This window comes from Suncus etruscus, chromosome 2 (genome assembly GCF_024139225.1).
Source record: "Suncus etruscus isolate mSunEtr1 chromosome 2, mSunEtr1.pri.cur, whole genome shotgun sequence".
NCBI classification, from domain to species: domain Eukaryota; kingdom Metazoa; phylum Chordata; class Mammalia; order Eulipotyphla; family Soricidae; genus Suncus; species Suncus etruscus.
Window position 1 is genome coordinate 76,729,829 of NC_064849.1, and position 16,783 is coordinate 76,746,611.

Here is a 16,783-nt window from a genome sequence, read left to right on the forward strand (position 1 = left end):
CATAAAGAATACAGAGAAATGGCATTACTTTATTTTTTCTAGATAGTATTCTCTTGTTTATATGTACCATGATTCATGTCCACTGCATCTGTAGTTGGACATTTTAATTGCTTCCATATTCTGGCTCCTTTACTAAGAACTGCAATAAATATTATTGTGCATATTTATCTTCAAATTAACGTTTCTGTGTTTGGGGGTTAGATAAATTTAGAAATGAGATAGCTGGGTCAAATTGGAGTGCTATTAATCCTTTGGATTTGGGATAAATCTTCAAATTATTGCTTTTGAGGCTGGACTAGGTTATCTCAAATAGCAATTAATGAGGATTCATTTTTTACTATATTCACACCAACATGTTCTTTTTCTTTTTAATTCTTTTGAATAGACTATTCTTAGGGGTGTGAGGTTACACCTCTTTGTCATTCTAATTTATGTTTTACTGATACTAAAAGATAATGAGCAATTCTTAGGCTTATTGGTCATCTATATATTTTCTTTGCAATTGTATTTATTAATCTCTTTCAATTTTTAAATGAGATTATTGAGATTATTGAGGTTTTTTCTGAGCCTTATAAATAATTTATATATTCTGTCTGCTAGTCCTTAATATGAAACACTGAAACATTTATTTATATATGTTATATGTATATATATAATATATGTATATATATAATATATACATATTATATATAATATACATATATATATATATATATATATATATATATATGTGGTTTTTGGGTCACACCTACCAGCGCTCAGAGGTTAATTCTGGATCTACGCTCAGAAATCACTCCTGGCAGGCTTGGGGGACCATATGGGATGCTGGGATTTGAACTGCGTCCTTCTGCATGCAGGCATGCCTTACCTCCATGCTATATTTCTGGCTCTGAAACACTGAGAATAAATATATTTCCCTAGCCTATCAGGACAAAATTAAGTCTATTATTTTTTTCTGAGTCTCTTTTGACATGAAGAAATTTTTTAATTTCATATACTCTCACTTCTGTTGTTGTTTTGTTCTGTTTTTCTTTGCCAGTGAATGTAGTCATTGAATACCATACCCTTTTGCTAACTAGATCCTGCAGGATACTATATTTTTCTCAATACATATTATTATTTCTTGTCTTATCTCTATATTTTTAATTAATTTTGATTTGTTTTCTGTGTATAGTGTACAAATTACATTCAGTTTCCTTTCTTTATATGTGTTTATTCATTTTCAAGGCACCATCTGCCTGCTAAAGAGGCATTCTTTGCTCCAGTTTATTCACCCAATGCATTTATTGTAATTGTCTATAAAGTTGAAGGTTTATCCCCGGCTCCCCCAGACTCCGCCATGGCCAAAGCCTACGACCACCTCTTCAAGCTGCTGCTCATCGGGGACTCGGGCGTGGGCAAGACGTGTCTGATCATCCGCTTTGCAGAGGACAACTTCAACAGTACTTACATCTCCACCATAGGGATTGATTTCAAGATCCGCACTGTGGATATAGAGGGAAAGAAGATCAAACTGCAAGTCTGGGACACAGCTGGCCAAGAACGATGCAAGACAATAACTACTGCCTATTATCGAGGAGCCATGGGCATCATCCTCGTATATGACATCACAGACGAGAAATCCTTTGAGAATATTCAGAACTGGATGAAGAGCATCAAAGAGAATGCATCAGCTGGAGTGGAGCGTCTCTTGTTGGGGAACAAGTGTGACATGGAAGGCAAGAGGAAGGTGCAGAAGGAGAAGGCTGATAAGTTGGCTCAGGAGTACGGAATTCGTTTTTTCGAGACAAGTGCCAAGTCCAGTATGAACGTGGATGAGGCCTTTAGATCTCTGGCCCGGGACATCCTGCTTAAATCTGTCAGCCGGCGGTCGGGAAATAACAAATCTTCCAACACTGAGCTGAAAACTTGTGACAGGAAGAACAGCAGCAAGTGTTCCCTGGTTTGATGGCCTCTGTGCGCCTCCTGACCCCAAATCTGGAGACTTGACCTGAGGGAGGCTGGAGAACCAAGGACTGGGACAGGGGACAAGGAGTGTTGGGTGTGGTGGTGTGTAGATGGAGAAAAGGTGGGGAAATGCAGAGAAAGGAAAGATAAAAAGAAGGGAAGGAAGGAGGGGAGAGAGGAAATCAGGAGGAAAGGAAAGAGAATGTGAAAAGGGAGGTGAGAAGGTGGTTGGGAAAGAGAAGAGAGAAAGGGCAGATGGTCCCTGGCCTCATGCCTGCCCTGGGTTTCCAGGACAAATGTAAATGTAAATAAATCATTGATTTATTCTGTTAAAAAAAAAATAAAAAAAAATAAAAGTTGAAGGTTTATCACTGACTTCCCAATTCTGGTACATTGAGCTGTCATCCTATCTTTAGATAAGTACCAACCCTTTTTGATTACTATCACTTTACAGAATAGTTTTCAGTCAGAAAAAGTGATACTTCTCAACTACTTTTTTCAGAATGTTTTTGGCTTCCTTGGAGTTTTATACTTACATTCTTTATAGTGTTTGTTTAAATTATTTGGAAAATGTTATCAAAATTTTAATTAAAATTGCAATGAATTTGTATAGTGTTTGTAAGAAACATAATATGTTTGTAAGAAACATAGTTATCAGTAGTAATTCATCCAATCCCTGAGTATAAAATATTTTGTTATTTCCTGATGTCCTCTTCTATGTCTTCATAAGCAATTTATCATTTTTTAATTTATCATTTTCATAGAATTTGATATCCAAATTCTTTGTTACTTTTTAACCAGCAAAGCATAATTATATTTTACACAGAAGTTAATATAATTTGCTAATATTTAGTAACCATTGGTTGGGATTTTTAAATTTTTAATAGACTATTTTTAAATATTTCTAATTTTGCAAATCAGAGTCTAGAGTGCTAACCATTACACCATGGAACCACACATCCGATTTTGAAAATCAAAGAAAAAGTATGTTGTGGTAGAAAAAGTAGTACAAGGCTCAAGGTAGTGCCTTTTATTCAAATGACCTCAATTTGATTCTAATCTCTAACATTGGTTTACAAAAGCATTGTTGAAGTGATCCCTGATTAAGATAAATTAAAAGTAACTCTTGCGTAGACCCAGTTGTGTCCCAACAACTAAAAATATAAAATAAAATGTTGTCAGTTGGTGATCTTTACATGACAGATTGTTTTAATAATATTCTGCAATTTAAACAATAGTTATAAGAACTTGTCTTAGAAGAAAATTTTTCCAAGGATATAAACATAAAATGCCTTCAAATACTTTTTTTGTTAAATAATTTTGGGAAAATATTTCAAATTATTTTTACTTATATTAACCCTTCAAAACAATAATTAGCTTGAGTACATATGGATATTAGGAATATAATGTATTTGAAAATAACTTTACTCCTGGAAAAGATTCTGCGTTCAAAAGTGACTTTTCTTATAGTGTGATAATAAATAATAGTTTCAAATTAGTCTCTTGAATTCTTAACTGTGTAGATTTTTAAAACGGAAACATAGGTAAAACAAACAAACAAATACCTCCAAATCTCCGGAGCTTCAGTTAATAATCTCCCACAGGTCTTCATTAATGCTCCTACTTCTTTTTAGTACATCACATTAGAAACTTTCAGAATCTAGATTTGAAAATTCTTTTCTTAAGGAAGCGGTAAAAATAAAGGAACAAGAACCAAAACTCCTAGTTTCCTTCCTGTTTAAATATAAAAAATAAAGGGCTTATACTCCCTAAAATTCTTTGCTGTTAATGCTTGTGCTTTGAGAAAAAAAAAAAAACCTTCATAAAAATTCTCTATTGTTCTAGTTTTACTATGAAATTATTATTCTGTGCTCTATTGTGCTTTTTGTAAATAAGAGATAAAACTCTTTGGGGAATTGAAATATATCCTGAACTAGAAATAACCATATTTTAGAATTTTATTTCAAGAAAAAATTATCATGATGAAATATTCTTTGCTTCTCTGCATTAACTCATGTGCCATAACCTTTGTCAAAGATGTTGCAGTCTACAAAGATGCAATAATTCTGTGTAATACATAAGGAACTGGTTTTGAATCTGTGTAGTCACTATATATTAAAACAATACATGGAGGTCATTGGTTTGTTTTCCACTGTCTTGTAAATTCCATCTATCAGATAAAAGTTGGTATCATAACCTTGGAAAGTGATCTTTAGAATGTGCATATTTATTTTCTTAAAGTTGGAGAATGAGGTCAAGAGAGAATAAATGGACATTTGTAAAAAGATCACAAGTCCTTTCTTACACAAAAGACAAAAGTAAAAAGCCTACAGAGTGAACAGACAAGTATTAGAAAGAAATAATCATGATTTGCACACACATAGGTTTATACAGACTCAATTCTTTATTTCAGACATAGAACTCTAATTTAAGAAAGTCTTAAACTAGGAAGGACATGTGAATCTATATGCTCCTACTGCTGTGAGTATTTTCAAAGAAAAATAAATGTTTAAGTATCTACTACTGACAAGTCTCAATGTTGCTAAAAATTGACATTTTAATATATATCAAGAATTAATTATTTTCTGATTCAGTTTTAGCAACACTCATACAAAGAAACTAGGGAACCAAAGGAGGAAACCAAATCTAAAGATTCATGATTTAGAAAGTGAATTATTAATACATCACAAGACAATTCCTATAACATAACTGAGAGTAAAGATAGCAGGATCAGAGACCACTATTAAATATGACAATTAGTCTTTTTTCAAATGATTGCTCTAAGAAAAAGAAAAATCTTCATTAGTTATAGTGATAGATAAATAGTAATTAGTAAAAATAGGCAGCTTAACATGTAATCAAAAATGTAGTAAATGTATTAAAATGAGCAATGCTATGATGTAATTTTGGTGAGGAAATAAACTTAAATAGAGCAACCATTAGTTAAAAATTTAAAGTGAAATGCCACTAATAATTTTGACAGATTATTTTGGCATAATAGTTTTGATCTACTATTTATAGGATTTTCAATTATATAGACTACAATTATTTTTACAGTAAACTTATTATATAGGCTATATTAAATACAGAAAGAACAATTGTTCTTTGTTTTAGGGCATTTCTATCATTATCAATTAAGTAGTTCATGTCTTAACTGGCTTTAACATTATATTTACTACTTAATAGAATATTCTTTTCTCTTTTTTCAACTCTCTAGCATTAATTTCATGCACATTTAACGAATTTACCTAGATTATATGACTACTTAACAAAATCAAACTTCAATTTTTTTTTTGCAGAGTCAGAGTCAACTGAGGGTTCAGAGCTTACTCGTGCTTCTGCACTCATGAATCACTTATGGGGGATAGTGTAGGAGGAACTTAAGGATTGAACCCAAGTTTCTATATGCAAGGCAAGTGCTCTACCCACTGTACCATCTATGTTACTGCAAAGGACAATCTTAACACAAACAATCATGTGAGGACCTAATTTTTCCTTCAAAAAAATCATAGACCCAATTACAGGCTTTTGCTTTTCTTTTAGTTGAGAATTTCTAGGGTGGGGGCCTAAACAATAGCACAGTGGGTAGGGTAAGTTTGTCTTGTAGGTGACCAATCCGGGTTGGATCCCAGGCAGTTCATATGGTCCCCTGAGCCTGCCAGAGATGATTTTTGAACTCAGAGCCAGGAGAAACCCCTAAGAACTGCCAGATGTGACCCAAACCCATAACAAAAAAACAAACAAGAGTTTCTAGGCTGGAGTAATAGTACAGGTTTTAAAGGTCTTGCCTTGCAAGTAGCTGATCCTCAGAGCAGCATAAAGAATGAGAGACAAGTAAGCCCTGAACTCTTCCCAGTGTATTCCCCCAATATTTTTCTAAACTCCTGGTATATATTTTAACTTTAATTATAGTATTCAAAATACATATTAATAAATGTTATTTCTTTTTACTATCTTTCAATAATAATAAAAGGGAATTAGAATTGTTCAGTAATACTACATTCTGAGACTAGTGTCAGTAGATATCTGTCTTGCAAAAGGCCTGCCCAGCCTTAATCCCTGGCATCCTATATGTCTCCTGGTTATCTCCAGGAGAGTTCCAGCAGTAAAAAGCAAGGAGGGATCCATGAGTAGTGCTGGATGTGGTCAAAAGAGTCAAAACAAAACAAAATTAAAAGTAAAAAGTAAAGTACTATATCTATATAACAATAATAATTACAGAGATTTACATTGTTACTTAAATTCTTTAAGTTTTATTTTATTCTGCTCATTAAGGTTACTGCTATGAATTAGAGAAAGCTTACTCAGATTTACTTTCAATTATATTATTTAAATGCAAGTTATCTTAGGTTATCTGTTATCTATGTCTTAGGTTATCTGTTATCTATGTCTGGCAATTCTGAGCCTGCTGGGCTGGCTGATAGTTCTATGGCAAAAACAGACACCTACTCCAGGTGAGGTTCAGTAAACCAAAAGCAATGCCAAAATTCAAACCTAGGCCTGTTGCATGCAAAATAAACATCCTACCCAGTTATAGTCTATATTAGCATTTTTGAATTAGTGAAAGCAATGTAGTTATGTTTAGTATTTCAGACTTCATAAAAAAAAACGCAAAGTACTCATTTCCACAAAAAATCCCATGGGAACCAGTTGCTTTTGCTGAGAAAAATCAAAGTACAGAATCTAATAATCCTGAAATCCCTTCTCCATGAATTTGCATACACCTGCAAAATATTTCTTATTTAGATTTTCAAATTAGGTTTTATCTCAGAAAGGTTTCATGAGAAACTACTCAAGTGAAGAATGTATAGTTTGCACAGTGATTAGGATTTGCTGAAATACTGAAGACTGGGTACTTTGAGGTAATTGCACAGTGCTGGTGACTCAAGTGCGGAAAAGGCTGATGGTTTCTTTAAAGTATAATTCCATTTTTTTTAATTAGTGGAAGCAATCATAGTTTTGTGCCACATTGAAGCTAATATAAGAGACTTAAATTCAATAGAATGCAAAGTACATAAAAGTAATGAATGGTTATTGATAGCAATTAAGTATATGGGTTGTCATCAAACTAATATTTTCTTCAGCTCTCTGAAATTTTTCTCATTTCATTTTTCATTTCTCATTCATTTCCCCTATGGTGAATATCAGTCCATCAGAAAACTCTGTTTTATTTAATTTTGAAATATACCCCAAATTGGACTATTTCTCAACAACTCGTCCTTGTGGTCAAAATCTTGAACAAGTTCCTGTTCATATTCCAAGCTTCTTCCTCAGATTAGTCTTCCTATAGTCTCTTTGCAAGAAAAGTAAAATTCCTTAAAAAATTCTATGCTAGAACATGTTTTTTTACTCTCCCAATTTTATAGGATCCCCTTCAAGCAGAACTACTTTACAGGATCTTCCTTCTCAAACTGAATGAGATGCCATATGTTAGAAAGACCTGGTTTGATGCAGCTCACTACATTATCTGTAGTTTTCTGTTGCACTCATGATGTTCTTGCTGTTCTTCAAGATCTGAGCAAGTTTTTGCCTTTGACATTGGCACATACTGTTTCCTCTGGACAGAGTCCTTCCCACCTATCTGTTGATGGCTGACTTTGACTCTTTACTTAACTCTATCGGAACATGACATAATCAAGAACTTTTTATAGCAAGGTAGCGCAAAAGGACATACTCATACAAGTCTCTCTAGATATCTTGCATTACTTTCCTGTCACCGCTAACTGATTACATCAGGAGTCGTTTCACTGGCAACACCAATTTATTATCTTACAGTTCTGTAGGTCAGCATTCTGACAGAAGTTTCACTGGGATAGAAACAAGATTTATGCAAAGGTTGTATTCATTTTTCTTTGGTAGAATATCTATTCCCTTGTGTTTTTGAACTTTGAGAGACTGACTGCATGCCTTGATTCAGAATGAGGGACTCAGTCCTCATGCTGCTCCTCACTGACTTCTTTCCTATGTCATACCTTTGTATAAAATTAAAATGTTCTCTGCTTTGAAAAACTACTAACTATATTGAGGATCAGAGCATTACATTAGAGAGACTTGATTATCATGCTATTATAATTAATAATTTCCCATCTGAAGTCTTAAGCTATGAAAAGGTTCTGGCCTTGCACTCAGTCATTCTTGCATAAGTTCCCATCATCATTGCATAAGGTCCTATGAGCCCCGTGAGTGAACCTTGAGCACAAAAACAGTAGCACATCCTGAGCATGTCTGTGGTCCAAAACCCAAGCAAAATTTAAACAAATAAAATCAACCCCATTCAAAATTTCTTTGGGAAAATTAGGTGATATATTGCACTCTAAGTACATTAACATATTACATAGTGATATGATTGGAAATATAAAAGTTTTAATGATTGAAGGGTAGAGCTATCCATATCTCTGAGGTACCTTGTTTTATTTTTAGCTGTAGTACTTATCAGCATCTGCATTATTTATGCAGATTATTTATTTACCTGCTTATTTATGCTTGAGTGTAAGTTTCTTTAGAAAAAAAGACATTGTGTACTTTCTTTACTGCTATATCTCCAGCATGTAGAGTAGTCCCTGGGATGTAGTTAGTACTGGAGAATTATTTGTTCAATGACTAAAGAAGTCAGTTGTGGTGAATAACCAAATAGGACTTTATGACAGGAATAATAGATTAAGTATTAAAATTTTAAATACTACTCAATATTTTTATTTCATTTGAATATAAGAGAATATATTTGTGTTGTAAAATAATATTAAAAAGTTTTTTTACTATAACAAGTTGTCTACAACTCACTACACTTTATGTTTATACAGGATAATTGAGAAAAAATGAATAAATCCTGTATTATGTGTTTGTAACCAAGTAAAATATAAATTAATTAAGAAAAAATATACAAAATATGTTAGTTGTTAAGCTAGAAAATACCCAATGAAGCAAGGGGGGTTGGGTGTTAGAGGAATTGGCAAATACCAATTAGTAGAATCAATTTTTACCTCTGGTCTTTTTTTTTTTTTTGTGTTCTGCTATGGTGTTATTTCTATATTGGCAATTATAAAACATTGGATCATATTTTTGACATGTTCATATAGCAGATTTATATTTTTGAAGAAGTAAATATAAACTGAGATGCATTTATATTTGACTAGCTTTAAAAATGAGTACGTGTAACTTTTGTTTATACTACAGCCAATAAGCAATGAGAAAAACATGCAGGACAAAGAGTAACATGATAAAGATGTTCAAAGCTCTAGTATTCAATACTAGGTTGATTCAATTTACAATAAATTTATCAAATCTATAATATCACAGGACCTTCTATGTGTGACTATATTGTGTTTAAAACATTACATAAGTCACAAACTATATATGAATCATACTGGATAGCACTTCCCAAAGAACACACATCCAAATATTCAAATGTGTATGAAATTATCAACTTCATACATCTTCAATGATTTAAAATATATTAGGAATATTATTTTTAAAAATATAGAAGAAAAAATAAAAATAAGCATAATTAATTATAGTGTAGATTAGGACAGATATTTAAAGTTGGACACATACCATGGTGATAAAATACTAGGATAGTGAGTCCTAAACTTATGTTTTAGTGAGCTCCACTTTTTCTTTCAATCTGGCTTTCTGAGAGGTAATTGCTCATTCTGTGGTGAGAACCACCTATTTGAAAACAGAACCTTCAGCCTTCAGTAAAGAAGCCAAGCTCAAGGTCTTTCTTGTCTGGGACATTCAAACTCAGTTGTTTCTTGTCTCTTCCCTGGCACCAGTATATCCTCCTCAAGTGACTATTGCTTTCTCTGATTCTGGCCTTTCTCAGTATGGACAAGGTACCTGGAGCTAAAAACATCTTGATGAATTGCATAGGACATAAGCTTACTCAAAAAAGGGCAATAGAACTGAAAGATTTACAAAGAAAGATATTGAATAATAGAGAAAGGCAGCCCAGGATTAAAAAGAGAGAAAAGAATTGATGAAAACATAATACAAGTTTTAAACATCCTGTGATATTTTCTGTACTGTGAATAATTATGTCTGTGCAATCTTATTTAGTTTGAGCCTATTTATTGTGTTAAATAATACTGCTTTCTTACTTTTCTTAAATATCGATTCTTTTCTTCTTTTCTCTACAAAATGATACTTTTACTAAAATGATTTATAGCAAATAATTAAAATATGATTGATAAAGAGCCACTTAAATAAAATCTAATCCTGGAGCTCTTTCTACAGAAACAGGTTTTTATAGTCATTTCACAAATGATCGTTCTAGTGTTTTTATTTTTCTTGTTTTTTAAGTTTCGACTTGATAGTTTAAATGACACATTAATTGAACTGCTAACAAGTTTAACAAATCACCTAAGATTTGCATTTGATTGTTTTTTCTTTCTTTTTTAGACTTTAGATATATTTGCATTAATTGAGGGTAAGAGATGCAAAACTTTAAATATCTATACTTACTTAGCTTGAAATTTTTAATCTAGTTTTATAGTTACTGTAACAATAAAATGATGGAATAGATAAAATATAAATCTTTATCTACAAATCTCTTCTAATCAGAGTGCACTTTTTGAATCTGGAGTAAACATCAACTTAATTGCATTGTTTTTAACAGCATCTATGTACTTGATAAGTCTTGGTGACTTTTCAGTCAGGATATTTTGATGCAGGAAACAAAAGAGAATAAATCTTCAACATGCAAATTAAAGAAACAAGGACTTGGTTAATTTTTATAAATTAATTGTCCTATATACAGATTTTGTTCTCCATGATTCCCCTCTTAAAATACAGTCTGAGATCAAACAATTAACAAGCAATTTAATCACTGTGATTTTGCTGGTGTTGAAAGTAACTAAAATTGTTGAGATTAAGGAGCTTCCATTGGAGCTAATGGGTATAACCTCTGGCAATTTTTAATAGAAGGGGAATATTTTGATTTATTCTACTAATCTGTTCAGCATGAGCAAGATGTTTTTAGTGTAAAATAAGGAATATGTATAAGCATCATATGTTTAATAAATTAGATGTCTCTTGTGAGTGTGATTATTGATGTCCTAGTCATGGAATTGTTTGGCCAAATAGGTCCTAGGTGTACATGATTTAAGTATAACCAGGAATCACAAAAATACTATTTCTCAAAGTTACTGAAGTAGAAGGGCTTCTCATCATGTACTAATTTCTCCAGAAAGCTCACCTCCTTAAAGGAATCCCTTTGACAACACCTCGCTTAGGTCAATATCTTTAAAAACAGCAGAACAATATTGTACTTTTCTTTAGTCTACTTGTTATGGTCACTTATATTGTCATCTTGTATGTCATTAAATTCTCTGACTCTCATAGGGAATGAGCTTTATGTCTTTAAGAAGTAAAAGCCAAAGTAAAAGCCATCTCCAGAGTTTAGCAAAGCATATAGTGCATGGTAGCTGCAGAGGATTGAGGTAATACAAGAATGAATGAATCTTACCTACTGATCTCATGGAAGCCTTATAGAAGGATGATGACACTGAAGATCAAATATTACTGTCAGGTTTAGTATAACATGAGTTAAACATACTTTATGGCTCTTGTTTACTAATGACAAATAGATTATTGATTTTTTCTGTTACTTGTCAACACGGATTATTATTCAAACATTCACATCTGAGATTTTTTTTAGTCCATGGGTGTCCTCACAGTTTATCAGCATACTCAGCCAATAGTAGCAGCTACAAAATTGAGAGATTCAGAAAAAAACAATAATATTAATAATAATGTGGGGCTTTTGTTACTCATAAATTATTAAGAAAATCAAGAAAACAGCAATAAGTTGTTAAACCAATAGTGATTTCTAAGCATTATAGAGTCATTCCTCTCAATAAGAAACACTTTCATTTTTATTTTAATTTATATTATTTTAATATTAGAATTTTAATTTATTTTATTAAACTTTGCTTTCATTTACTCCTCTTTCTTTTTCTTCTTAATGTCACATTCAGGAAAACACAAGGGTGGGAATAATTACAGAAGGATTACGGTAAAGGAATACATTTGTATGCACAGCAAGTTATCATCACCAATGGAGATCAAAAGAAAGGAATTTAGAATTTCTCCTCCCCCTGGTCTGTTCACTTGGCAAGTCTAGTGAGACTATTTTTCAAAGGGAAGATAGACCAACAAAGTCAGGCATTTTCACTGTCCTCCTATCCCTAATACTTTGATCATTGGTGAAATTGGTTTAAATTATATCTATTAAAATCAGGAGTGTAATTGTGTATATATTCATCACATGCTTGGCAAAATCCACTCCTTTCTTTCATTTCACTTCTTTCTGTGTATTACATGTCTTCCTCTGTGAGTCTCTCTAATTAAAGAAATAGTGAGTTGATTTTTATCTTTCCAGGACCTGTTTATAGTTTTCTCCCAGTTTCCTAAATAGCACAATATAATATAAACTTGTAGATATATGTACCAAAATGATTGTAAAAACATGTCCCTCCTTTGTAAACATACTTATAAGTCCTTTATTTTTCTTTCAATATTGATCTAAATCAACTACCAGAGGCCACTGATTCTCAAATTAGAGTTTTCAGAATCACATTGAGACATTGGTCAAACTGTTGACCACTCTCATAATTTATCATTTAGTGGGTCTCACTTGGACACTGTGAAACTGCATTTCTTGCAAGTTTCCCAGTTGTGTTCATCTTGTTAATTCATAGAAAATGTCTTGAGAAAGTTTATTCCAAACATTAAAGAGAAAAATATATACTTATGAAATACATAAAGGAAGGCCTTATACCAGGGACCATTGTGATGGATTTAGGGACCTTTCAGAGTGAAGAGAGCTCAGGTCCAACTCTGAATACAGTTTGAATGAATCAACATTTACAGCCAAGAGAAGTGTGTATGTATGTGTGTGCTTCTGCATACATGGAGAGGAGGTAGATTAGCTACTTTAGTTGTAGATTAAATAATTATTACATTTTAGCCTTGCCCAAGGGAAAATAGTGCTAACCTGACTAGCAAGTACTTTTGTCCTTTTTGAAGATAGAACAGTATCATCAGATGCTATCAAAGGAAATGATGCAGAAAAGGAGATTCGTCAGGTATTGAGGGTAATAATTCTTGTAAAAGTATCTAGTAGGATTCTTGCTTGAAGTGATCAACACAGAGATTAATACAGAAATGATTGTCAAAAGATTGCCATGGATTCTGGAAATGAGCTGAATCAATGTCACTGAGGATGTTACTTTTTCATAGGTAGATTATACACAGGCAGCTGCAGAATTATCTTAGGGAGATAATAGGCCTATAAGTCCATTTCCTAACACACATACTGCGACAAGCTTACCAACTCACCATGATTTAATATAGCCTGTTAGATTCATGGTGCAGTAAGGATGAGGGGCAGGGAAATATTTGAAATGAGTAGAATGTTTATTTGAAAAATGACATTTGAAAAACGGGTTTCTTTCTATCCCTCTTTTTTTCAAGTAGAATGGTCAAATGGAAAGATGAAGAAATGGGAAATCTAATAAACCCAAGTTAATGGGGGACAAAAATCTAATAATTTGATTGGGTTTGTGCTACTGTGAAAATTTATGAGAATAAATAAATACATTAAAGAAACTTCATTTAATATACTTCAATACTCTGAATACCAAGTTCTCTATCTGTTATTTCTCACATGGCATCTCTCTCTTACACAAGGTATAAACTCTGTGATCACACATTGTAGCATTAATGTGTCTTTATGGAATTCAATTAAATATTGCTTTTTTCTCATTTTTTTTAAAGAAATCTTTAGCCTTTGTCAGGTTCAATATCTATTCTAGGGGTGTGAGATACAGTCATGTGTGAAAGCAATTTCCCTGCTTATCTATCTTTGTTTTATAAAAAAATATTTCTACTAATAGAGTGTTTTGAAATATGGCCTGTAATGCCAATGTATTAATTTCTCTCTAACTTCCAACTGAGGCTGATTTGTATATTTATTGAATCAATACAAATTCATCTTGGTGCTATTGTCCATGTTTTAGTTAATAACTTTTCTTTAAACTGTGTTTAAAGACATTGTTCAAATAAGAGCCTTAAATGGTGAACTCAAGGCCCACTTGAGTAAAGGGTAGCTTTGCATCTTGTATAATACAGTAAAAAAAAATGACTTCTCTTAGAGAAAAATTTAGTCAGTTATTTTTTAAATGGGTTGTTGTTCCTGTGAGGTTATCATATCTTATGGTGCTCAGGGGTTACTTCTGGCTTTGCAATCAGAGCTTACTCCTGGGAGGAAGTGCTCAAAAGACTATATATATATATATATATATATATATATATATATATAGTTATATTTATATATATATATATATGTATATATATATATGTGTATATATATATATATATATACACATATATATATATACATATATATATATATATATATATATATATAAATATAACTATATATAGTTCCTGCCTGCTATCAAACCCAGGTTAACCTCATGTAAGATAAGTGCCTTGCATGCTATACTGTTGTTCCAGGCCTGGTTAATCAACTTTGTTAAAAGTTTCATTATAGGTAATGATAAGTGATCATTTAGTGACCTCAGTGATAATACCAACACATTATTTCCCAGTGGCAACTGAATTTTTAATTTCATGTTGCTCATCCAGTATTAGAGTCGAAGGATACTTATTTGAATATGAGGACCATAAAGCTCTCTGGAACTTTCAGCTTCGAGTCAGAAATTTAAAGTCTTCTTCCAACATATCTGAATTTGTCAAGTCATTTTTCAGTGCACATATATTAAAGTGTTATTTTTAAATAAAAGATAAGGTTAAGGAGAAATACTATAACATTTTAAGAAAAAAATAAAATTATGGTTATCAGTCATTTAGTTTATTAACAGAATTTTGAGGGTGGTGCAGATATTTTCATCAAAATTAAATTCACATACTATGCAATCCATTCTAATAATGTATACAATTTGGTGTATAAAAAAGTCATAAAGGAGTGCAACCATCACAACTGTTGAATATCAGAAGTTTCATAATCTCTTCAAATAAATCCCATTTTATAAAGTGTTCTTTTTGATCCTTTTCAAAAACCTGGCAATTATTTATCTCCTTTCTGTATCTGTACTACTATTTCACATAAACAGAATCATGTAATTTGTGGTCTTTAATATTTGATTCCATATACTTAGCATCATTTTTCAGCATTCATGGATTTTTGTAGCATATATTGTACATTATTCCATTTTATGAGTGAAGACTATTCTATTAAATGGGTCTACCACAATCCGTTAGTCCATTCATCAAAATTTTGTAAGAAATCATTATAAGAGTGATTCTAAAGAAATTTATTTACAAGATTTTGTGGAGATTTTATTCTCAATTAAATTGAGTAAATATCAGTAATATTTATTTGAAATTTAATTTAAGCAAATATCTGTAATATAACAGTTGAGTCATATGATGATTCTGGTAAGGTGTAAAGGGTATAGGTAGAGGTTCCAAGTAAGACATCACAATCCCTCAGTAAAGATAAAGAATTAAAAATATATATCACCCAAGTGGATGAGAATGAAGGATATTCAAAGTAACAAAGAACAGCAGGGAATAGACCTTCTGATGGACTCTGCAATTCAAGACCTCATTAAAGAAGACTTGAGACAGGACAGTGAAGAACATTGGGCGTCATTGAATGGTGAGGGACTGGATGAGGGAGACTGTTCCCTGAACAGTCAGTGAGGCAAAGGATGATCATTATCAAATACTGGAAAGGGGAAATGGCTTGGGAAATGGATAAGTGACGTTATTAATACATAGGAAGAAAAGATCTTGGAAGGTTCTAAAATTACCTACATAAATTTACAGTAGAGAAGCTTTAATATTAGAAACTGGCAATACAGATTAAATGACTCACAATCAGGAACTAGTGAACTTTGTAGTAATGATTCCATGTTTAAATTATATAAAAAAAATCAAAACTCATTTAAAGGAAAGCTCTGTCCTGCTTACACAGCTCCTGCAAAATCTTGAATGTTGTTTAGAGGGATGATATTAACTCAAAGGTTTCCTTTACTACTCTAATCTAACCTCTGCTTTAAGAACACACGTTCAAATAAAATGCACTTTCATTCAATGTGGTTTTGAATAGATCAGATATATGATTTATTGTTTTGCACATTTTTACTTGAATGATTTTTATTTCATTTCTTAGGCATGAGTTTAAGTTATAACCTTAAAATAGAAAATTCATTTCTGATAACTTCACTTCACCAAAATTTTAAGTAGGCCAGTGACCTTATTTGGGTATGGAAGGAGCAGTTATAGTGAGAATTTAGTTTTCAACTAATATGAGAGTTATTCAATATCTTTTTTTCTCTGTTGCTAAGAAGATAGGATTCTATTTACTTATAAATCTTTCATATGTAACCATACATTTTTACATTAAAAATATTAGGAGAAAAAATAAAACAGTGCAATTTAAATTTAATCTAAATAAGCCAAGGGACGCTACCCCAAACTTTTCCATTGAACTATGTAGGAAGGACAATGGGACTTATTAAGAGAGAAAGGACAAGGGACATTAAAATATTTTTAAAATAGCATGTATTATAATTCTGATTATATTTTTCAAGTGTTTTTATTTGGAACCATAAGTGTCTTTTTGATATAATAAATTTCCCCTAACTCAACCCTAGTTAATTCTTATGATTCAATAAGTAGTAATCAAAATAGCATTTTATAACTAAAAGACATTTCAACAATAATTCAATTGCAGATAACATAAGCTAATTACTTTTGGATCAAAAATATAATAATTATATGCTGTATATAAATGGTGTAAGTAACA

At 31.9% G+C, this 16,783-nt stretch overlaps 1 protein-coding gene across 1 annotated transcript; it reads left to right on the top strand.

The window, feature by feature from the left end:
- The first annotated feature begins 1,322 nt into the window (after positions 1-1,322).
- Positions 1,323-2,262, top strand: LOC126001170 (ras-related protein Rab-13-like). The gene has a single exon (XM_049768381.1). It carries the CDS (start codon positions 1,340-1,342, stop codon positions 1,946-1,948), a length of 609 nt encoding a protein of 202 aa, XP_049624338.1. The 5' UTR covers positions 1,323-1,339; the 3' UTR covers positions 1,949-2,262.
- Positions 2,263-16,783: the final 14,521 nt, after the last annotated feature.

Excerpts from the sequence above, each read along its gene's own strand:
- LOC126001170 (XM_049768381.1), top strand. The coding sequence starts at position 1,340 with ATGGCCAAAGCCTACGACCACCTCTTCAAGCTGCTGCTCATCGGGGAC.